Below are 24816 nucleotides of genomic sequence, written 5' to 3'. Positions count from 1 at the left end.
GTCACCAAACTTACGAAAAAAGATATGCTATGGATAATTACATTTTCCTAAGTCAAAAAGACTTAGACATTTAATTTCTCCCATACCCACTTATTTTCACACCTTGTTTCCTTCACCTATAATATCTCCTTTCTGCTTGCAATTAGTGGTTTGTAATTGCTTCTGGGTGGGTGAGTGGGTGGGAGTTGGAACTAATAAAATGATGGGATCTGAGCTGGTGTTGGGTGTCCCTGCTGACAGTACATGTGACCAGAGTTGAGTCCTTAGGAACAGGAAGCAGACGTCAATGGTGCTGTCTTGTGACCTGTCACAAAATCCAGTGTTCTAGCCCTCTCCCCAGTCAGGTAATTCAGTTATGCAAACTGGGTTTAATCTGTTCAGATGAGGAACAGTTTAACATTGCAGGCATTTAAAGCATTTTGCAATCATGTTTAAATACTAGTTTTTCAATCTTTAACCCTGTAAGTTATTATATAGCAAGGTAAATATTTTTACAGTATTTTGAGCTGCTTTTGGTCTTGGATATATATTGGAGGCTGAGTTTTTGGTTTGGTATCTTTCTTCATTGTTCTATCTTCTGTTTTCTTTTTTTCTTCTTTTCTTGCTTTTTCTTGGTTTTGAAAGGTACCACATTCTTCAGGAGAGCTTAATCAAACTTGTGGAAGCTTGCAATGACCAAACACATAACATGGACCGATGGCTCAGTAAATTGGAGGCGTCCAACTGGCTGACTCACATCAAAGAGATTCTGACAACTGCCTGTCTGGCAGCTCAGTGTCTTGACAGGTAAAGTGCATCTCAGGGTTCTGGAGTGGGGCACTCACGTCAACTAGACTTTACTTCCATCCAGACCTGTGGTTGTGTATTATGTTACTGTCTGTGCCTGTTTTGTATCTTATGTTCACATCATTTTATAAATAACTATAGAAGATAGTCAGCGCCACTCAGTATCAGTGAAGTGTGTGCCTAGTATCTGGCATTTAATTGATGTTTATTGAATGAATGTGGACCATGCACATATACATGTCTTCCATGACACAAATTTTTTAAGCACTAAAGGACCTATTTTTTTTCTATAAAAATCCTTAAATTGTGAATCTACCAATTTTCCTTTTCTTAAACTGTGAAAAAGAATGAAAAGAGGTTTTCTTATTTCTCCTCAGAGGACCAAACTTGGCCTTCAAGGAACTTTTGGAATAGCAATGAAAGGAAACATGTAATTTTGTTTACACAGTAAATAATCTTTTCTAATATCTCAGCTCTCTTGTTACAAACTGCTTGATATGTACAGTTATATCTGGATCTCAAGTTGAGAAAACCGGATGGTAGTGAAGTATATGAAGTGATTTTAGTTTATTCACTCAGTTGAACGTTGCTAATCCTTGAGACTTGAGGCAGAAGACTTGAACAGAGGCAGAAGGATTGGTATAAGTTGTTGGAGAAGCTTAGAATGCCCTTTTTAAGAAGGGGATTCCCACTGAAACAATAGGTAGGTATAAGTGTTGCCACCACGTAGTTGGATGGCACTTTTGTTTTATTGATGCTTCCAAATTAGGGAAATATATATGTAATTTTTAAAATAATTAGTGAGAAATTGGCAATAGAATGGGTTGCTTAAGATCACGTGGTAGGGGCTTCCTAGGTGGCACAATAGTTAAGAATCCGCCTGCCAATGCAGGGGACACGGGTTCGATCCCTGCTCCAGGAAGATCCCACATGCCATGGAGCAACTAAGCCTGTGTGCCACAACTGTTGAGCCTGTGCTTTAGAGCCCATGAGCCACAACTATTGAGCCCATGTGCTGCAACTACTGAAGCCCACACACCTAGAGCCTGTGCTCCGCAACAAGAGAAGCCACGGCAGTGAGGAGCCCGCACATCACAATGAAGAGTAGCCCCCACTCACCACAACTAAAGAAAGCCCGTGAACAGCAAAAAAGACTCAACACAACCAATAAAATAAAAAAGAAAAAAAAAAAGAAAAAGAAAAAGATCATGTGGTAAGTTAGCAACTTAGCACAGGTGCACCAAGTGCTGTGAATGGGCAAACTCCTGGTGTCAGGATTTCTAGGCTGTCACTATTCTTTGTTTTAAGAAAGGGAAGATCATTTATCTAATAAAATATGGGAGTTAAAGACCAAGGTTTTGTGGCAGAGAAGTAAATAATGAGATGTTAATATTAACAATTTGGGTTTTTTATTTCCCCTTACATGATGAGTAAAGGCTTCTGTTTGCTTATGAAACATGAATTGTAATAGACCCTTATAACCATATTTTCTAAGTTTTCAGCCATAATAAGAGGTGATGCAGGTGAAACTAACCCTAAGGGCAGAACAGTGTTTGCTATCTCCATCTTTGTTTAGTTTGGGCCACCCTAAACAAACAGGGACTTCCACACTCCTAGGAGAACTGAAAGTTTGGTTCATTTTGCCATGTTTGAGTTCCCTTTTTTGATATATATATTAGCTTATTATTTATACCTCTATAAAAATCTACCTTTACAGTTAATTACTCAAAATGTAAAAATAGACCTTAAGTTATTTGAATTACACTTAGAGTACACCACAGATGACTCTAATATACATCAAAAGCTTGAAAACATTTGCTCATACCCTTCAGTCCAGTCATTAGATTTCATCCTGAGAATGGGGTTGTTAATCTAACCATAGGTGGACATCAGGGAGTCTTATTTTCAATTTAAGAACTCTAGAATAATTCAGCAAAAGACAAAAAGCTAAGTACACCATCTACAGTGTAACAAAAATTGGCAGTGACCTAAATGTCCAACTATAGGATTAGGTAAACTGTAGTTCACGTAATAGAATGTTATGTAACCATTAATACAATAATTCTGTAGATGAAACACAGGAAAATGTTTATAATAAAAGTGGAAATAAGACGTTACCTTTTGTTACAGCTATGTAAAGTATATCTGTACATGAGGAAAGAATTAACAGTAGTAGCTGAACATGATACTTTTATGGGAAAGTGTTGAGCTCATGTTCCTCTTTTTCACATTTCCTTCACTGTCATTTCAATAAAAAGAGAAGAAGGGGAGGGGAGAAGATGTGGTTAATTTAGTTTTTGGTGTTTCCTCCCACTCTCTTTAGAATAATGGGGTCCCAGCTACCACCTGTGGAGTGGTATAGTGGTATTGCCACTGACTTTCTATGCAGGTGAGTCAAAAATTATCCACACTCTGGTTTTATTAAAACTTCTGTTGGCCGCACTCTCTTATCAGCGCTTTCCAGTCAAGGCTACTATCTCCCCAGTCACTGCTGTGCAGGTGTGAACGTGTCACATCAGTTCATTTGTAACTGCGGTGTGAGCAAAAATGGATGCTCCACTTGTGATTTGCACGAAAAGAAGAGGAGCATGCAGTTATTCTTTTTTTGTGGTCCAAGGGTGCACCTGGTGCCGAAGACTTTGTGTGCAGTATGGAGAAAGTGTTTTGTTGCGAAGTGCATATGAATGGATAAAGAATTTCAAGGAAGGTCACACAAGTGTTAGCCATCAAAAAGGAGCTGGATTCACTTCTGATGAAGAAATGAAGACAGCAGTGCATTCGTGGCTCACAGCTCAGCCTAACGTGTTTTTTTATGAGGGAATACAAAAACTTGTTGACAGATGGACAAGGTGTATTGAAAAGCAAGGAGATTATGTTGAAAATTGATGTATTAGTCTTTTCTAAAAGTTAATTAAAATAAATTCTACAGCCAGAGTGTGGATAATTTTTGACTCTCTCTCATAGATTGACAGTTTTATATATATATGTCTCTCTATATATATTTTAAAAAATTTTCTTCCTGTTTTCATGTTTCTCAAAGTGTGGTTTAGGACTTGTTTCCCAGATTCATTACAGTTTATGAAGGCATCCTTACAGTAAACTGATGGTGGAAAGGTAGAATCAAGGTCAGAGAGATACAGAAAAATAACTTTAAGTGTGTGTTTCTAGGTTTGATGAGAAAAAGCTTTAGCCAACTATTAAAGCATAAAAGGTCAGCATCTAATGAGTGTGATGAGGTCTGCTTTGTGGTTTTGTAAAGGAAGAAAAAATTCAGGAAACGGTTCTATGAAATTCATTATAACAAACGGGTACTTGCCCTATGAAATTTTATATTTTCTCAAAGGGAAGCTCTCTTCATGTACCTTATTTAGACTCTAAACCCTACTGGACAGAGCAGAATGCAAAAGACTTTCAACTATTATACTGAAGAAATGTTTATTATTAACAGAGTTGGTTGACCATGTCGGGAGATTCCCATTTGTCCTCTGGATTTTCCTACCAGGGAAGGAGCATCCATATTGATTCATGGAACAGAAGGAACTGATTCCACACTCCAGGTTACCTCCCTGGCCCAGATCATCTTGGAACCAAGAAGCAGGACCATCCGGGGCTTTGAGGCCTTGATAGAAAGAGAGTGGCTGCAGGTGAGAAAAGCTATTTTATCCACACAGGAACTGCTCATAATTGATGTTTGATCCTGGTTTGTGGGAATGGATATAGTATATGAAATTTTGATTGATTCAGATGTTTTATTTTCTGGGGGTCAGTTAATCTCTCTCCCTCTTAATAAGTATCTGTGATCTTTACTGCCTCTCAATTTCTGTTTCCTTCTTTGCTTATATTACTCACTTGGTACTTCATTCCCCTAAAAAACGTGTATTAGTTGTACTTTGTTACCTACAGGGGAAACACAAAGAATATAAAACATAGTCTTGTCTCACAGGACTTACTCTTACTAGAGATAAAAGACATAAACAAGAGGGCAGGAGGAGTGGGGACTTGTAAGTACGAGGCACGTGCTTTAGTGCTTTTTACCTTCTGTTCATCTGGCTCCATCCTGTCATCTTCCCTAGCCAGGTGAAATCCTTCTTATCCTGTAAGATCCAGCTAAATGTCGCTACTTTCATGAAGACTTTGAGACCTTAACTTAACTCACAGATAAAACATCCATTTTCCCCACATCGTGTTTCCTGAACTAGACCCAAATACAGTGACTTCTTTGAGTTCAGGGAACCTTGCCCAATTCAGCTATTTGTCCCTAGGACACAACACAGTGCTGTCCTGTATAATGCTGAAGGACAGCTAAAATAAAGATTTCATAAAATAGATTGAAATCCTCCAAGCCAGAGATTAAATGTATATACACTGTGTGACTTAGTATACAATTGTGATTGAAAACAAATGTTTAGATATGTCTTGAAAGCAGAAATATCTTTGGAGAAAAATCACTGCTGGCCCGTCTAGTTACAATTCAGATTTATTATGTGTTAATGCTGTTACGTTTACCACGTCTACCCACCCTGACAGCTGACCTATATCTCTAAGTCAGACCATCCTAAATATTTGGTGCAGATATTATTCAGCTACATTCCTTGAGATGCATAGCAAACAAATGACTATAATTTACTTATTTATATATTTCCATTTTCATGGGCATCAAAATCCCATTCATGTTCCTGGCATTATTTTTGTCAGATAAAGTGAAATACCTAGAAGGGTGTGATTTTGGGGGAAGTACTCAGGTTCTGGGTGGGCCAGAGAGCCAAATGATTTTTTTTGTTGTTGTTGTTGTTTCTGTTGTCTTTTGGGGTTTTTTTTTTTTTTTTTTTGAGCAGTATGAACTTGGACTTGGTAACAAAAACTCATTTTTATTATAATCTTAAAAGTCATTCACTTTAATAACCTTGTTTTTATAGTTTTGTTGGTGGGGATTTTATGTATTTTATGTTGCATGTACATTTTTCACGATTGGGTGATAAGGTTTAGTACACTCTAATAGTAAAGAACATAGTCTTTTTTTTTTTTTTGACATACAATAAGCTGCATATATTTAGTGTAAAATTTGATATTTTTTTTGTTATTAGTAATGTATATATGGCAATCCCAATCTCCTAATTCATTACCCCCTAACCCCCTGCTTTCCCCACTTGGTGTCCATATGTTTGTTCTCTACATCTGTGTCTTTATTTCTGCCTTGCAAACCGGATGATTTGTACCATTTTTCTATATTCCACATATATGTATTAATATACGGTACAAAATGATTCTTAATTTCCTTTGGTCAGTAGATGGCAGACTCTTCCAGTTCTTTTTGTGAGGAGAGGGAAATTAAGGACAGCTTTGTCTATTCATACAGATGTCTTCATGACAGTAACTATTTTTTCATATGTAATTAAAGACTTACTATCAGGAGTGGCCTGATAAAATTTGTGAGAACCCCATGTTTATCTCCATTTAGTGGTGAGGCTTACGTAGCTTACTACTGTAGCTTACAGTAGTCCACAGTGCTTTGGATGGATGGAAGGGGATAGCTGTCCTTTGTTTTGTACGTGAACAGCTTATGTTCCTTGACTTTGCTCTAGATTTCACAGACCTAGGAAAATTTATGTTTATTATTACTGAAGTTCATTATTCTATTTGAGATTCCAAGAACAACTGCACACTTTATGGCTAATTGTAGATATCGCCTTGCTAAGTATTTGGAAATCTTGTCTTTTTCCTTGGTTGCGGATGATTGTCTTAAACCCAGAAATCATTAAAGAGCAGCCACCTAAATTAAATGATGTTCTGTTTAATAGTTTTGTTGCAACCATGTGAACTTTGTTAGTAATGTGCTACAGTGTGATCTCACTAGGATATGACTGCCGCCTTTCCATCTTTTCTCTTAGGCTGGTCACCCATTCCAGCAGCGCTGCGCACAGTCAGCCTACTGTAATAGTAAGCAGAAGTGGGAGTCGCCTGTGTTTCTTCTCTTCTTGGACTGTGTGTGGCAGATACTTCGCCAGTTCCCTTGTTCGTTTGAGTTTAATGAGAATTTCCTCATCGTGCTCTTTGAGCATGCTTATGCCTCACAGTTTGGAACATTTCTGGGCAACAATGAAAGTGAAAGGTGGGTACGCGGCTCATGTGGTGGCCATTTTATTTTTAGTTGTTTTGGTCATTTCCTGAAAGAGACCAGGATTTGGTTCTATGTTAATGTTATTTATAAGATGGTAGAGGTTACAGTTAGTATAAATTAAGTTACATAATTTATTATGAGCCTATCACATGCTAGGTGAGAGCATATCCTAGATTTTGTTCTATTAGATTAAAATTAGTCCATACACTGATTAAAAAGTTTTGAATAATTGAGCAACCATTACAATGTTACTTTCCCTATATAGGAGCATAGTATCTTAAATCTGGAAAAAGCTTTAACATATAATTCAGTTCTACCCTCCATCCAATTTTTAGATTAGGAAGGTAATATCCAGAGAAGTTAATGTCTTGTCTAGGGACACAGTCAGTTGGTCACAAGAAGTATGGCTGTAGTACAGTTCTTCCTACTCTGCTCTAGATTTTCTCTCTTATACTGAGAAACTGTCCTCAGGCCCAGATCACTTCATAACCCAGACACCATCTCAAGTTTATAGGCTTAATTAGAAGATTCACATCAGAATGATCATTAAAGATGCTTAACTGGTAATCTTCTCATTTGGGTACAATCTAAAGGCTTCCTCGGGGTGGGAGGCAGGATTTGTCCCTTGGCTGGTAACTGGCATCATTTAGTTGAATAATAAGTCTAAATAATTAACAATTTTCACAAAAGCATGGAATTATTGCATCTTTATCCATTTAAAATTCAAGCACATAGAGTAATACATGTTTTTTATTTAAAGCTGAATTGGCAAATATTTCAACATTAGAGTTTCTTATAGATTCTTGTCTTCAGAAGTAGGGAAAAAATTTAGAACTGTTTGCTCTAGAAAGTTCTCCATCACTATAGTTTTATCATCGTGCTTCGGCTAGAGTTACTGCAGCCATATGTGATTCATATGATCAGTTTGACTGATCCATTAATGGATGCGTTTATAATTTGCAATGTTTCTTTTGTATCCTAAGGATTTGGTCTGTGTTTTCTTTGATAGTATTATGGCGTGGGGACAGGACTAACTTGCTCAAGCTAAAATGTCTTATTGTTACTTTGTCTAAGCTTGTACCGCTTGCTGCATAACAGGCCAATAAATTGAGAGACGAGTTGTTGGGGTAAGGAATAGTGACTTTATTCAGAAAGCCAACAGACTGAGAAGATGGTGGACTGGTGTCCCAAAGAATCATCTTGCCTGGGTTTAGATGTGAGTTTCTTTTATAAAACAAAGAGGGAGGTAAGGAGGTAAAGTTTAAAAAAAAAAAAAAAGACTCTGAAGGGGATGTGTTCATTTCTTCTTTCCTGCAGCCATTCACATGTGGGCCTGGTCAGGATGTTTCCTGTGAGTTAAACAAAGGTATTTTAGCTTACTGCTCAGGCATGGGAGGCAGGGTTCTTGGAGGTGGGCCATTGTATATACTTCAAGCTATAAGCAACATTTCTTCAGTGATTAACTTGTAGCAAAAGCAATAGAATACAAAGGTTAAAGTAAAAGAAACAGGTCCAATATGGAGCCAGATTTGTTCTTCCCTATTACATTATGTTGGCATTGCAAAATTGAACCTTTGTAAAGGTTCAGTGGGTTGGTGGTAGGGATTTTCCCTGGGCTGTTCATTCATAGTTTAGGCTTAAACGAACCTTTGAAAGTCATACCTCAGTTTTTTCAATTAATGAAATTTACTTTGGGTATTTTAGTATCATTTTAGGTTGACTTTCTAGAAATGATTATACTTTTATTATACTTGTATTCATTACTCATGCCAAAAGAACAGGCCTACTTCCAGAAAGTAGGATTTAGATTGACTTGTGTTGGAGATGCCATCAATATTTCCCTTCCCACCCCAGAAGCTATTCTGTAACACTGTAGTTAATCCAAATAAAACTTAATTTATTAATAATTTTTTCCTATTTTTTCCTTTATCAACAATAGAAAGGCTTAATGTTTCCTGACTTTAGGGTTCTATTCACCTCTGTTCTAAAACCTAGAATTCTGCCAGTCAGAATAGAGTTTAATTAGAAGAGGTGACCTAACAGAAAGTAATGACCATCCTTTTTTTTCCCCTTTTAAATATTATATACAAAAGAATAAGAACTTTTAAGATTTGTTATGAATACAAAGTCTGAAATTACTTGAACCTTGTGAATTTGGGAGATTGGAATATTAATTGGCCTTATTAAAAAAATCTTTAGGGCTTCCTAGGTGGCACAGTGGTTAAGAATCCGCCTGCCAATGCAGAGGTCACAGGTTCGATCCCAGCTCCAGGAAGATCCCACATGCCACGGAGCAACTAAGCCCGTGTGCCAAAAAAAAAATCTTTAAAAACCACTGAAAGTTCTTGGTAAAAGATGACTTCAATTAAAACATAAGATGTAACATCTTTTGAAAACAGTTTTATGGAGATATAATGCATTTACTATAATATTCAACCATTTAAAGTGTATTTAGTCAGTGATTTTTTAATATATGGTATATTAAGAGTTGTGCAGCCAGCACTGCACCTAATTTTAGAGTGTTTTCATCACCCCCAAAGCAAACCCCATATCCATTACCAGTCACTGTCCCCTAGCCCCTGATAACCATAGATCTATTCTGAGTCTATAAACTTGCCTATTTGAATATTTCATATAAATGGAATCATACAATATGTGGTCTTTTATGATTGCCTTCTTTCACTAAGCATGTTTCCAAGGTTCATCCATGTTGTAGGATGGGTTTTTTCCATCATTTGGCTACCATAAGTAATGCTGCATTAAACATTTGTATACAAGTTTCTGTGTGGACATACATTCATTTATCTTAGATATAAACCTAGGAGTGAAACTTTGGGTCATATGGTAACTGATATTTTGAGGAGCTGTGAAACAAAGTGGCAGCACCATTTACATTCCCACCAACAATGTATGAGGACTCCAGTTTCTCCCCATCTCCACCATTTTTTATTGTCTGCCCTTTTGATTTAGTCATCCTAGTAGGTGTAAAGTGATATAAATCTCATTGTAGTGATTTGCATTTCCTTAATGACCAATGGTGTTGCTCACCTTTGCATGTGTTTGTTGGCCATTTGTGTATCACTTCTTTGAAAAATATCTATTCAGATACTTCGCCAATTTTTTCATTGGGTTGTCTTTTTAATGTTGAGTTTAAGAAAGTTTTGATCGAGATTGCACTGGAATCTGTGGATTGCTTTAGGTAGTTATTGCTGCCTTAACAATGTTGTCTTCCAGTCCATGAACATGGGATGTCTTTCCATTTATTTAGGTCTTTAATTCCTTTCAGCAATATTTTGTAGTTTTCAGTGTACAAATATTTTACCTCTTTGGTTAAACTTATTCTTAGTATTTTATAATTTTGAATGCTGTTGTAAATAGAATTGTTTTCTTAATTTCTTTTTTGGAATATTCACTGCTGGCATATAGAAACATGACTATTTTTGTGTGTCTATCTTGAAGCCTGCAATTTTGCCAAATTTATTTATTAGCTCTAGTAGTTTGTGTGTATGTGTGGATTCTTTGGGATTTTCTACGTATAGGATCGTGTTATCTGTAAATAGAGATCATTGTACTTCTTCCTTTCCACTTTGGGTGTGTTTTCTTTCTTTTTCATGTCTAATGAACTTCCAGTACAGCATTGAATGGCATTGGTAAAAGCAGGCACTCTTGTCTTATTCCTGATCTTAGGGAGAAAGCTTTCAGTCTTTCATCATGAGTGTGATGTTGAGTATGATGTTAGTTGTGTTTTTCTTTTTTTTTTCATAAGTACCCTTCACCATGTTGAGGAGGTTCTCTTCTATTCCTAATTTGAGTGTTTTTATCATGAAAAAATGTTGAGTTTTGTCATCTGCTTTTTCTGCATTAATTGCAGTGATCATGTGGTTTTTTCCTTTGTTCTATTAATGTGTATTCCATTGATTGATTTTCTTATGTTATATAATCCTTTTAATATCCTGTTGTATTTGGTTTGCCAGTATTTTGTTGAGGACTTTTGCATCTATATTTGTAAGGGATATTGGCCTATCAACAAGTTTTCTTGTATCATTGTCTGACTTTGGCCTCAGAGTGATAATAGCTTCATAAAATGAGTTAGGAAATATTCCTTCCTGTTCTGTTTGTTGGAGAGTTGGAGAAGGATTGATGTTCATTCTTCTTTTAATATCTGATACAATTTACCAGTAAAACCATCTGGTCCTAGAATTTTCTTTGTTGAGAGATTGTAACTGAGTCAATTCTTAATTTTTTATAGGTCTGTTGAGATTTTCTATTTCTTCAGTCAGTTTAGGTAATTTGTGTGTTTATAGGAATTTGTCCATTTCATCCACATTATCTAATTTGTTGGTGTGCAGTTGTTAATAGTATTTTTTTTAATCTTTTTTATTTCTGTAAGGTCAGTAATATCCCATTTTCATTTTTGATTTTAGCTATGTGCATCTTCCTTTTTCTTTGTTTTACTAGTCAGAGGAACAATTTTGTTGATCTTTTCAGAGAACCGACTTTTGGTTTCATTGATGTTTTTCTTTAAAAAAATGTTTTTGGTCTGTCTCCTCTGTAATCTTATTTTTTCCTTCCTTCCGCTAGCATTGGTTTAGTTTCCTCTCCTTTGTCTAGTTCCTTAAGGTGTAAAATTAATTATTGATTTGAGATCTTTCTTTTCTAATGTAGTTTCTTGCTATAAATTTCCTTCTGAGCGTTACTTGCACTGGAGTTGTGTTAGCATGTTGTGTTTTTGTTTACATTCATCTATAAGTATTTTCAGACTTCTCTTGTGATGTCTTCTTTAACCCATTGGTTGTTTGAAAGTGTGTTATAGAATTCCATATATTTATGAATTTTCCAATTTTTCTTCTGTTATCAATTTCTAACTTCATTCCCTTGTGGTTGGAGAAGATGCTTTGTATGATCTCAGTCTTTTAAAATTTATTGAATTTTGTTTTGTGGTCTAACATGTGGTCTAGCCTGGAGAATGTTTTATGTGCACTTGAGAAGAATGTGTTCTGCTGTTGGGTAGGGTGTTCTATATTTGTCTTACATTTTGTTTAAGTCCTATATTTCCTTATTTATCTTCTGTCTAGTTCTATACATTGTTGGGATAGTGAAGTCCTTAACTATATTAGCTAATTTTCTATTTCTCTGTTGCATTATGTCAGTTTTTGCTTCATATATTTTGTGGATTAGGTGCAACATACATATATATTTATAATTATTGTATCTTCTTGATGGATTAACTCTGCTGCCAGCTTTGGAAGCCTGCAAAACAGTCTTTGTTTTGTTGTTGGTGACAGTTAAAAATGCTGACAAATATTTTAATTTTACAACATTTTGTTCCTCTGCTAACAGTCTTGTGTTCTGCCTTCTAACATACAGAGAAAAGAAAGTATCCTATTAGAAGGCGCATTTAATAGTGGTTGTCATAAATTAATTGCTTTAATGGCAGTTTTCTTTCTTGATCAGATGTAAGTTGAAGCTACAGCAGAAAACTATGTCTCTATGGTCCTGGGTCAACCGGCCCAGTGAACTGAGTAAGTTCACCAACCCTCTCTTTGAAGCCAACAATCTTGTCATCTGGCCTTCGGTTGCTCCACAGAGTCTTCAGCTGTGGGAGGGTAAGCCATGCATCCTTTGCAAACCTTTTATTCATAGTCTAGGATGTTCTCTCCACTGCCTGTGGGTACTTGAGTATATGGAGACTGCTATTTATAATGGATATTTTCTCAAGATAAGAAGGTACCTTACTTTTTTTTTATTGTGACAAAAACACAAAATTTGCCAACTTAACCATCTTTGAGGGGGAAAGCTGGAGGGGGGAGGTTGGGGTGGGATGAATTGGGAAATTGGGATTGCCATATATACATCACTAATAAGAAAAAAAATAACAAATTGTACACTTTAAATATATGCAGTTTATTGTATGTCACTTATATCTCAATAAATATTCTTAAAAAACAAAGACAAAAAAACAGCTTTCAGTGTGCAATTCAGCATGGTTAAGTATATCACGTTGTGAAACAAGTCTCCAGAACTTTTCATCTTGTAAATCTAAAACTCTGTACCCATAAACAACTTCTCATTGCCCTTCTCCAGCTCCAGGCAACCACCATTCTGCTTTCTGTCTCTGGATTTGACTACTATAGGTACCTCATATAAGTGGAACCATACAGTATTTGTCCTTTTGTCCTTATTTCGCTTAAATATTTTCTTATTGTCCTTATTTCATTTAACATAATTAATGTGCTCAAGGCTCATCTATGTGGTAGCATGGGACAGGATTTCCTTCCTCTTTAAGGCTGAGTAATTTTCCATTGTATGTGTATACGACATTTTGTTTATCCATTCAAATGTCACTGGGCACTTGGGTTGCCACCACCTTTTGGCACATAGGTGTGCAAATATCTCTTCAAGACCCTGCTTTCCATTCTTTTGTGTATGTACCCAGAAGTGGAATTGCCGGATCATATGGTAATTCTACATTCAACATTTTGAGGAATAGCCATTCTGTTTTCCATTAACAATTGCACCATATAACAACCCCACCAGCATTGAACAAGGGTTCCATTTTCTCCACATCTTCGTCAGTACTTGTTATCTTCCTCTTCTTCCCCCTTTGATAGGGCATCCTAATGGGTGTGAGGGAAAGTACATTACTTTTTGTGTAGAAAAATGATAGGTAGATGGGACAGGAATATATTGCAAGCTCCTAGGAGTTGGCTTCTGTTTTATTAAGTAGTCATTAGGATAGATTCTTCTGTTAAATGCTGTTGAAGGGTTAATGAGCTAGTCATTCTAGTAAGAATCCATAACATGTACATAAATGCCATCCATCAATGCAGTAATGCATATATCTCGTTTATGAGGAACAATGATCCAGGCTTAATTTTCATGTCTGAAGAACGTGTCATGTGCATTAATTTTTCAGATTTCTGAAGCTTATCTCCTTAAATACTAAAGCTTGTTTTTTAAAAAATAACCAAAACCTATCTAAAGTATATTATCCAGTCATTAAACAGACTATAAAATACCATTTAATATCTTTTTAATCAATTTGAAGGTAGTAAGTACATTTTTATTCATCTTTATATTAAACAACATAAGACTTACATACAGGAATGATAGCTGTTTGGTAAACTGTAATACCATACATGCCAGTTATTATACTGTGTTCTAATATGTTAGGCTCTCAAGGGCAATTCTTGTGTGGAAACTGCCCATTGTGTGTAAAAGGGTCTCAGATTGCTTTGCTTCCTTGGTTTGAGACCCAGTCTGTTTCTGTCACTTCTCTGGCTGTCAGCTCTCACGGTTTGTTCCACTTGGCATATCTGTCATTAGCTGCTTCCTCCCCCCTCAGTTTATGCTTCTAATCTTATCAGTCAAGGTGTCCTCTAGTTAGAATTGTGGGAAAGTGGCCTCAGATAATCTCCAGGGTCTCTGAGTCTGAACTTTAGTGCTTTGGGGATTTGGGGCTGCTCAGAACTTCTCCTTGGTTATTGATTGTTTAGATAGTCACAGGTGCAGGACAAGTAATCTCTTAAATGAGAGATAATTTACCTAAAAGCCACTGTCATCTTTGATAACTGAAATGAGAATCTAGTTATCTGGGAGGAAGGCCAAATTTGGGAGTCGGATGGCCTAAAGGACGATTTAACTAGTTTTTACCAAATCTCATTGAGAGTTTAGGGATTATGTGATAGAAGAAAATTTCTGTTGTTATATAAATGAGTTCCTGCTACTCCATTAAGAACAGGGTTTCCCTGTATGTTTAGTGCCTCTTCAACTTAGAACTGAAAGAAATTCTATAATATGCTAGGTAAAATATTCTCATGGTAAGTATATGGATTGTATAATGACACTTCTCTGGTCTTAAAATGTCTCTCTGCTGTTTATATTTACATTGTAGTTAACCATTAATATTAAGTAATTCCTGTATTGAAGAACAGGATTTTAAAAACAGGTTCATTTAAAAGAAAAATAAACACAGGTCAGTCTTTAGTCTGTGTTTCTGTCTTCTGTCTTTGATAGAGAGTAAGTAGCATTTGGACACATTACAGAAGGACTCTCTAGGGCGCATGGCAGTTTGGTTTATGGAAAGTGTTCTAATGAATCATAAAAGCTTTATGAACTTGCCAGCTGCTGACTCATTGCAGCCTGGAAGGTGTTTGTGCCTCCTGACTTGAATATCTTTAAGCCATTACTTTGGGTGGATATCATTAACATACATCTATGTAGAGGAAAAATGTCTTTTATTCCATAATAAAAGGGTAATTATTGTTATTTGGGGGAAAGAAGCAATTGCCTACAGAACTGGAAGACTGTCTTAAGTAACAGAGAGGGAGAGAGAGTGCTGAAGTTTAGGCTTTTAAGTAACGATTTGTGTAGTTCTGCTTTTGCTGTAACTGCCACTTTTCCAGTGAAAGAGATTTCACACACGTAGGAGGTCTTACAGGTCTGGATAAAGTTCTGTAATTGTTTAAAAAAAGAAAAAAAGACTTGCATTGTGAAACTGAAAAGTCTGTGGCATTGTAAATGATCAGCTTGTATTCCTGAATATATCAGAGAACAGTATTTTGATCTATTTCATAATTTTGTGGGGTTTTTTTGGAAGAATTAATGAGCATGTACATAGTGACTTCTTGAATACTGTAATCAGTTGTACACTCAGTACCTCAGTACTGCCATATATTTTAGAGTATAATAAAACATAGATGTGAATTGTGAAAAAAAGAAAAATACAATGCATGGGATTATATGAGTATATTAACCACAGTTATGATGCTAATCCATCATGTGTTTCTTTTCCCCTTCTGTTTTCCTTTTGTGGATTCAATAGGTATTTTTCTTCGTTGGAATAGATCCTCCAAGTATTTGGATGAAGCATATGAAGAAATGGTTAACATCATTGAATATAACAAGGCATTGCAAGCAAAAGTAAATATCCTTAGGAGGCAGTTGGCAGAACTGGAAACTGAGGATGGGATGCAAGAGAGCCCCTGAATTCCAGATCCCCCACAGCCCTTGGAGGACCGTTCAGATTGGTATCCCACCTCTCTCTCCTTTGCCCTTCAGTTCACTCTCACACAGTAGCCTTGAACTTAAGGCTTTAGATGTGAGAACCTTCTGATATAATAGACTTCTCAACACTTTATGAATGAAACTTACTGTAATTATTTATGTTTCATGTGGCCTGTTAGGCCTCTTCACTTTGGGAGCAGGAAGGAGGTGCTAGTCATTTTATTTTATGTGAAATAGGTGACCTATTTAATGCCATTTGTGTTATATGCCATTTCATCGTTAGCTTTTCTCTGCATCCACTTTCCAAACAGTGCTCCAGACCAGTCAAGGATAGGATTAATCTCTTTAGGGAATATCTGTTAGTTTAAAAAATGATCAGACTTTTAAGCACTCCAAATATAGAAATATTTTTCAAACTTGAAATGTTTGGTAAACCAAGAATTTTGTGTTTAACGTGCCATTTCCAATGTTTTTGCCACATAACATAGCCATTCTCTTTAAAATAGTTTTGGACTGACAGAGTTAAATTCATCCTCATTCTGGTTTGTCAAGAAAGCAAAATCTGAATATTTATTCAAGGTAAATTATTTTTACAAGGGCAACAGCTATAGTCCTCTGATATTTGGATTAAGAAGAAGTAAATTTATTTTAACAGTAGACACTAAAAGTATGTGCAATATAGAAATAAAGTAGGAATTTGTTACTGATAAGGTATCATTAGTGTTGAATTGGTTTTTAAGGGTCTTGACCATATGTATTAAATGTGTGTCAAATGCTGGATGTAACAGGAAACCATCATTTAGAGTAGATGTTAATTTGTTATAATTAAGCTACAAATACGGTTTCCTTAAACCAGAGATGCACTGCCCTTGTCTGAAGTTCTTATTGCACTGGTTTATGTACAGATGTGTGTTTTATTGCATTCTGTTTTCTTTTTAAATATTCTACGAGTTTACTAATACTAAGGTTAAAAATTTCTTATTGGCTTGAACCTTTTGAAAATTCATCTTGACTCTGCTGATTTGTCTATTATATGTTAGGCAAATATAACTTAAGTAGAGCTGAAAGTTTATGAACATGATGCAGCTGTGTTTTAAACTTCAGAAGCCAATTTCAAATGTTTCAACATTACAGCAACAGTGATGACTATATTTATGTTATGCTGGTTTATGCCTGCAACTCTGAAAGTTTGTGGTTCGGTGCTTTCCATGTATATTTCCGTTTTGTGGCACTGCTCGTTTTAACAAATACTATCAATTCTAGTTTTCCTTTAAAAGGATAGTTGAAGAGTAATCTTTAATACCATTTCCATTCCATCTATATATAACCATTTCATTGTAAAACACACCAAAACTGAACCCTACTTTAGAGCTATGTATTGAGTTAAAACTTTAATTCTTCAAAATTGACTCTAGCAAAATCTATGGCCACATTCAGAAGCCTTAGAAAGTGACAAAGACTTTCTATCTCCAGTTGCCCAAACTTTTTTTTTTCTGTTTCCTTGTAGCAAAAGGCTAGACAGCAGTCCATAGTCAGAGCTCTCTTTTGGTAAATGTGTCTGCTTTCTCCTCTAAGCTTAGTTGTATTCCTGACCTATTTTCTTGGCTATAGTTACGAATCTTGGGGCTTAAAACCCTCACCTAAAGGCTAATAAGGCAAGGAGCAAAGAAGATGTACTTTCTGCTATAGATATCTGTGTGTTGTGTGAAATGTCTATCGATTTTTAAAAGAGGAAAAACCCTAGCTTTTTTATGGATCCTCAAAATTGAAGGAGCCTTTTTCTTCTCAGTTAGTGGACTCATAAGGAAAACCATATGGAGATTTCTTTTTTTTAGTGATTCTGTAGAAGCAATTCTCACTGGTAATATTAATTGGCCATAAGGTTTCCATGGTGGGATTTTTTATTAGGCTTGGTCATGGAGAAATTGTATGCCATCAACTTATACCTGTCTTCCTGTTGAACATTTTATGCAAGAGCCAGAGTATAATAATAGCATAGTGTTTCAGTTTCTTTTCCTTATTGAGACAGCAATCATAAGCTGTTTGGACAAGTTTGTGTTTTAGTGTTAATTTATAATTAGGGATTGTCCAAACCTCATTTCTGTTTACAGGGAGTAAAAACAAACTTTGGTATCAATGCACTTTCAAACGGGTCATCTATAATGCAAAATACTAAGGTTTCCCCAAATTTGAGAACTCTGTCAAAGGCAAGTGTTTTATCAATATAATTTGAAGAGGGTTTTTAGTAATACTATTAAGTTACTCAGCCTGTGGATGAAAAGAATAATTACAGTGGATATACTAATGAGAAGATACTTATTAAAGGTTAAGTTTGGAGAACTGTCTTTGATAAACGTGGCTTTAAAAACTAATGAAGAGAATGGTGGTCAGTTAGTGAGCATGCAGATTGCCCCATACAAGCTAGTAATAATCAAGTGAGATATAATCAAGTTTGTGTACATTAGGCATCTTCCATATTTATTCATTGTGAAGGCTGGTTTACATTTTTGGAATGCAAAAAAGTAAGCCCCACAAGGAATATTTTAAAAATACAAAGTATTGCTGCAGTACAGGGATCCTTAGATTTAAATTAATAATTTTTTAAAAATCAGAACAACATAGTTTTTGTTGGTTATATAAAAATGCTGAAACTTTTTGGGTGGTTTAAGACTTTTCTGTAATTAATTGAAAATTTTCATTTTGATTTTATTAAATGGGAAGAAAATAGCAGAAATTATAAAACCTGATAGGTTTAAAACAACCTGTAAATTTATTTTATTTCTAAGAAAAATTAAGCCTTTGAAGCAAGATTTGAAAACTCTGGAAGACAATAGTCATTTAAGATCTGTATGGAGAATTTTATAACTTTTCTTTGAACTCTAAAGCCTAATTTTGTAGGGGTGATATGTCATTGCTTTTCATTTTAAAGGATGAAATTTGGTGAGGTGTTAGTCTTTGATTCAGTCAGTATTTATGTTAAATAAAAAAGTCAATATCATGGAAAAGATTTGACCAGTGATTGTTTCCAGTGAAAAATAGGAGGAACATTTTGCTGCACTTAAAAAAAATCTGCTTAAATATGTAACTCTTGTAGTTATCTGGTTTCAAGATTAGCTGTTTTGTCAGTTTTAACTAGGTCATCAGGTTTACTTACTATCAGACCTTAACCTGAGACACAGCTTTGGTATTTACCCATATCCAGATTTAATAAATTAAAACAACATGAATCTGCTATGAGCACTCTTTATCAGACAGTTATTTCCTGGACAAAAATGGGCAGTATTTAGAATAGTTAATCCCCTGGGTCTGGAAGCTTTGAAATTTACTAGAGAAATCATTCAGTACATCTGAATAGGCTTATTCTATACCTCAGGACAATGTAGATTAGTTATTTCTTATTCTTTAACATGACTCAGATCTTCCCCCTCCAGAGCTGGTACAGTAAGTTACTATAGGTAGTATTTTTGTGTAATTCACCATCTTAACAAAAAACAGTAAAAGACTGGTTTCTACATTAATATTTACTCTCAGATGATATGAAATGCTAATTTTCTAATTTTTGTTTTCTTGAATAAAACTACTTCTGCCTTCACTCAGTCCTTATAATCTGGTGTCCACAGTATTTTCTTCCTTTAAACCAAAAGCCCAGAAGAGATCCTGTGAAACTCTAGGGCTAGGTTTTAGAAACTCTGAACTTATCTAAATTCCCTTAAAAAAAAACTAATGTCCTATTTTTGAACTACAGTGCAGAACTGTAGTTTCTACTTCATTAATGAAAGCTAACGGGGCTCACTGTAGACACTACATTGTCCTGGAAAATAATTCCTGATAAGAGTTTAGTGTCTTCTAGGGCCATTCTGTTCAACTATCTGTGAGTATACAGATTAAATATATTTGTGAACTGTAATAAAAACTAGTTGTGCAACACTGCTTGTGTCTGTCTGCTCAAGACATTTGCTTCACTTTTTCAAATGCACATATTTTTGGAGAGGTGGATTATTCTACACAAATACACCCTGAGCTCTGCTTTTTAGAATCCTTTAGCTCTATTATCTACACTGAAAATGTTGTACTTGCACAACGTAATTTAAAAAAATAAATCACAAAAAAAGAGTGTGTATTTCTTCATTAGCCAGGTATTTGGATTGTACTCTTGATATATTTGAATGTGACTCTTGGATTTAAGTGCACTATTATTCATGTCTTACACAATAAAATTGCACTGTATGGCAAATGTGTCTATAATGTATGCTTTGCTGAAACCTGAGTGCTGTAATGTACACAGGTGAACCTGTCTGCATATAGGGGGAAAATTCTGAACTTTTATAAGTCTGTGTAACATTTTAATATTATTTGTAATGTTTCCTTAAGTGGTAAGTTCACTTATGTCCTAAGACTGGAATCATTTTTCTGATGAGTTGGCTGCTTTGTCAAGCTTGGTTTACTGAATCAAGAAAGTCTTGTCAAACATGGTACTGCTATCTTAGTGTATAAGATTTGTGTGTCCGTTCTCCCTCTGCCTCAGAGGACTGTTGCACAGATGCTAGTGTTAAATATCTATAGACAATGGTAATAAAATTTGAATACTTTCAAATGCAGTAAATTAAATATATAGGCTGACTTTTTTTTCAAATATTTGTGAAGGTTTTGGCAGTGTCTTGATTGAAATTCATATATATATATATATATATATATATATATATATTTGGACCTTATATTTTGAAAAAATTCAGATCTGCAAAAAAGTTGCAAAATAGTACAGTGATATCCCTTATACTGTTCACCTAGATTGAATACTTAATATTTTTTTCACATTTGTTTTAACACCCTTGAGTGTATGTGTGTATGTATCATCACTATTATTTTGCTGAAACATGAGGGTAAGCTGCAGACATTGTGATCTTGCCACCTAAATACTTCACAGGTATCTCCCAAGAATTAGAAGTATATATTACACCTACTATTTATTCAGTATGTATTGATATGAATAAATCAGTGAGGGAGAAGGGAAAGCTCCTCCTTAGGGTAGAATGCCAACTATGAAATGTAGAAAGAATGATGACATAAGAAAGTCACTGTTCAGCAACAATCACAGTAACAACTGATCTAGGGACTTCATGTCAGTGGATGCTAAAACTAGCAGGCGAAAGTTTGTGAGCAAAAGCATATAGTCTCAAAGCATCTTTCCATAAAATACTAATTACAAAGGGGAAAACAGTAACTTTACAGTGAAGGAACCTGCTAGATACCACCTTATCCAAACATAATTAACATCACTAGTAATGGAACAAGTCAGCATCATGTGCTTTCTGATAGGATCCACTGGGAATACAGCTTCACTTTTGTGGCATTTTTGCAAAAAACAAAAAGCACAACCTGAATAATTATGAGGAAGCATCAGGCAAACTGTAAATCAAGGGACATTCTACAAAATAAATTTGTATTCTTGCAAAAAATTATGGAGCTTATAGAGGAAAAGGAAAGACTGAAAATGTAAGTTTTAAATTATTTTAACAAAATTTAAAAGCACAAAGTGAACAGAAAATAGGTAGTATCCATGCAAAGCTATAAAATTAAAGAGAATCAAAATATTTCAGCTGATGAAAATTATCCCCCAATAAATGAAACATTAAGCAGAATAAAACTCTAAGACATTCCAAAAGAAATAAATACCTTTAAACAAAATTTACATATATGATAGGGGAGATAATCTCAAATGAGAAATCACAAAACTCAGAACAGAAATAGACCAAAAATAAAATAGGAAGGTAGAAAATAAGAGTTAAATGAACTCAGGAAAGAATTTGAGGTATGAAGACAAAGTCATCTTTTAGATGAAATTGCTCAAGGGAGAATAGGTTCAACTGAAGATTTATTAAAGAACATTGAATAAAAGCATGAAAGGCCAAGAGTGAAAATAAAAGTAGCAAGCAAAAAGGATCAGAGAGAAAGTGATGGACACAGAAGACATAGAAGACTCAGAGAAGAGCCAATATATGAATAATTGGAGTCCCTGAAGAAGAAAAACAAAATGAAGCAGGACTAATATTTAAACCTATAACCCAAGAAATGTTTCCAGAAATAAAGTCTGAGTAGAATTGGACCCAGATTGGTCAATTCCAAGACATATCCTAGTAAAACCATTATACTTTAATTATGAAGAGGGGGAAAAAACCCCCAGGGCATCTAAGCAAAAAGAGTCATTTAAAATCGGGTTGCCATTAGGATTCTTAACACTAACATAAAAGGGAAGACAAAGAGAACAGCATTTTCAAGAAATGCAAAGAAAAAGTATAAGCCAAGGGTTTTATATTCAGCCAGCCTGTACTTTAAGAATCAAAGCTACTGAAAAAGTTTTTAAGCATGGGAGAACTCAGAATATGGTAAAGAGTGTTTCCTGAGAAATCTGTGAAAGGATGAACTTTATCCAATTAAGAGATGATGGAAAACTACAGATTAGGGCTCTAAATAAATATATTGCAACTGTAGATCCAAGACTATGACAAAGGTATAGACAATGATGGAAGAATATGTAGAATTTATGTATTTTGACAATGCAGAAACTGCAACCTTAAAAAAAAACCCAGAAAAAGTAGAATAAGCTCACGGATTGTCATTTAAATAATAGCAGTCAAAGATATTTAAACTTAACAAATCAAATTGTAAAAACTTAGGATAAAGGTATCTATGGCCATGTCCATAAACAGTATTATAGTGCTATCTCTAGGGAAAAAATTCCAGCCTTTTTATACCCAAGGATATAAGAACTCCAAAGGAACAACATAAATAAATACAGTAAATGTAACAATGCACATAGTAAATACAACAAAACAATACAACCAACCATTAGACATACCAATAAATGTGAGTGGGCTTGATTCACCTATTAATATTTAAAGAAAAGATATTCAAGTTGCCTTATAAAGCCAAACCCAACTCTGCTATATACAACAGACAGATTTAAAACAAAGTGACTCAGAAAGGTTAAGAAAAAGGAATGGTGTACCAGTCAGGGTTCAATATATTACAAAGCTACAGAATCAAAACAGTGTGGTGCTCACAGAAACACAGACATAAAGACCAGTGGAACAGAAGAGAGAGTAAAAAATAAACCCTTGTGTATGTTTTCAAATGATCTTCAAGAAGGGTGTTAAGAACACATACTGGGGAAAGGACAGTCTCTTCAAAAAATGATCCTGGGAAACACATGAAACAGAATGAACTTGGACAATTACCTTATACCATATACAAAAATATTAATTCATAATGGATTAAAGATGTTAACATAAGACCTAAAACAAAAAAACTCCCAGAAGAAAATGGGAAAACTTTGATGACAGATTTGGCAATGATTTCTTGAATATAACACCAAAAGCACAGGCAACAAAAGCAAAAATAGACAAACTGGACTAGACACATCTGCTGAATATCAAAGGAAATAATTAACAGTGAAATGACACATATGGGAGAAAATATTTGCAAATCATATATCTCAAAATAGCCATAATATATAAAGAACTCCTAAAACTCAAAAACAAGCAAGCAAATAATCAGATTAAAAAGTGGGCAAGGGACTTGAATAGACATTTCTCCAAAGAAGATGTACAAATGGCTAAGAAGCCTATGAAATGATACTCAACATCACTAGTCATTAGAGAAATACAAATCAAAGCCACAATGAAATATTCTCTCATACCCATTATGATGGCCACTATAAGAAAAACAAAAAATAACAAGTATTGAGGATGTGGAGAAACTGGAACACTTATGTCCTGTTGCTAGGGAAGTTAAAATGGTGGGGCCACTATGGAAAGCAGTGTGACTTCCTAAAGAAAATTTAAGAAAAATTTTTAAGATACAAATAAAATTACCTTATGATCCAGCAAATTTCCTTGTGGGTATATATAGAAAGAAATTGAAAACAAGATCTCTAAGATATATTTGCACACCCATATTCATTGCAGCAATATTCATAATAACCAAGAGGTGGATATAACAAAAATCCATCAGTAGATGAATAAAGAAAATGTGGTCTATCCACCCAATGGAATATTATTTAGTCTTCAAAAAGAGGGAAATCCTGTCACTTGCTACAACCTGGATGAACTTTGACATTAGGCTAAATTAAATAAGCCAGTCACAAAAAGAGAACTACTGTATGATTTCACTTATGTAAGGTATCTAAAGGTCAAATTTGTAGCAATAGAAAGAATGGTGGTTGCCAGAGGCTGGAGGAGGGGGAAATATATTGTTGTGAATATACTTAACAATACTGAACAGTACACTTAAAAAGGATTAAGATTATACATTTTGTTTTTACCACTATTAAAATTTTTATAAAATAATACTATGAGTTTAATAAACCAACTTATGATTTTAAATATTTTTAAACTACTGTAATGTTCAGGAAAAAGTAAAGCACTGAAAAAAAACACATGGACTTCCTAGGTGGCACAGTGGTTGGGAATCCACCTGTCAATGCAAGGGACACGGGTTTGATCCCTGCTCCAGGAAGATCCCACATGCTACGAAGCAACTAAGCCTGTGCACCACAACTACTGAGCCTGCGTTCTAGAGCCCGTGAACCACAACTATTGAGCCTGTGTGCCACAACTACTGAAGCCCATGTGCCTAGAGCCTATGCTCCGCAACAAGAGAAGCCACAATGAAACATCCACGCACCACAATGAAGAGTTGCCCCCCCTCACCGCAACTAGAGAAAGCCTGTGTGCAGCAACAAAGACCCAATGCAGCCAATAAATTAATTAATTAATAAAACTTATTTAAGGAAAAAAAAAGAAAAAGCATATAGGGTGACATTAGCAAATTGATAGAGTAGGCAGATCCAACCTTTTATGCCCACACAGGAACATTGAAAAACAGACTGCAAAACCAAGTCTGTCAGA

General features: G+C 35.1%; 1 protein-coding gene across 1 annotated transcript in view; it reads left to right on the top strand.

The window, feature by feature from the left end:
* The window catches only part of MTMR9 (myotubularin related protein 9), a 66270-nt gene extending 49653 nt beyond the window's left edge, over nucleotides 1-16617 (top strand). The window contains exons 6-10 of the mRNA XM_057722491.1: nucleotides 625-786; nucleotides 4289-4430; nucleotides 6675-6895; nucleotides 12359-12510; nucleotides 15729-16617. Of these exons, the coding sequence (XP_057578474.1) occupies nucleotides 625-786; nucleotides 4289-4430; nucleotides 6675-6895; nucleotides 12359-12510; nucleotides 15729-15892 (841 nt within the window). The 3' untranslated portion in view covers nucleotides 15893-16617. The remainder of the gene's footprint in view (nucleotides 1-624; nucleotides 787-4288; nucleotides 4431-6674; nucleotides 6896-12358; nucleotides 12511-15728) is intronic.
* The last annotated feature ends 8199 nt before the right edge of the window (nucleotides 16618-24816 follow it).

This window comes from Hippopotamus amphibius, chromosome 2 (assembly GCF_030028045.1).
Source record: "Hippopotamus amphibius kiboko isolate mHipAmp2 chromosome 2, mHipAmp2.hap2, whole genome shotgun sequence".
NCBI classification, from domain to species: Eukaryota; Metazoa; Chordata; class Mammalia; order Artiodactyla; family Hippopotamidae; genus Hippopotamus; species Hippopotamus amphibius.
This window is presented reverse-complemented; position numbering and strand designations above follow the sequence as displayed.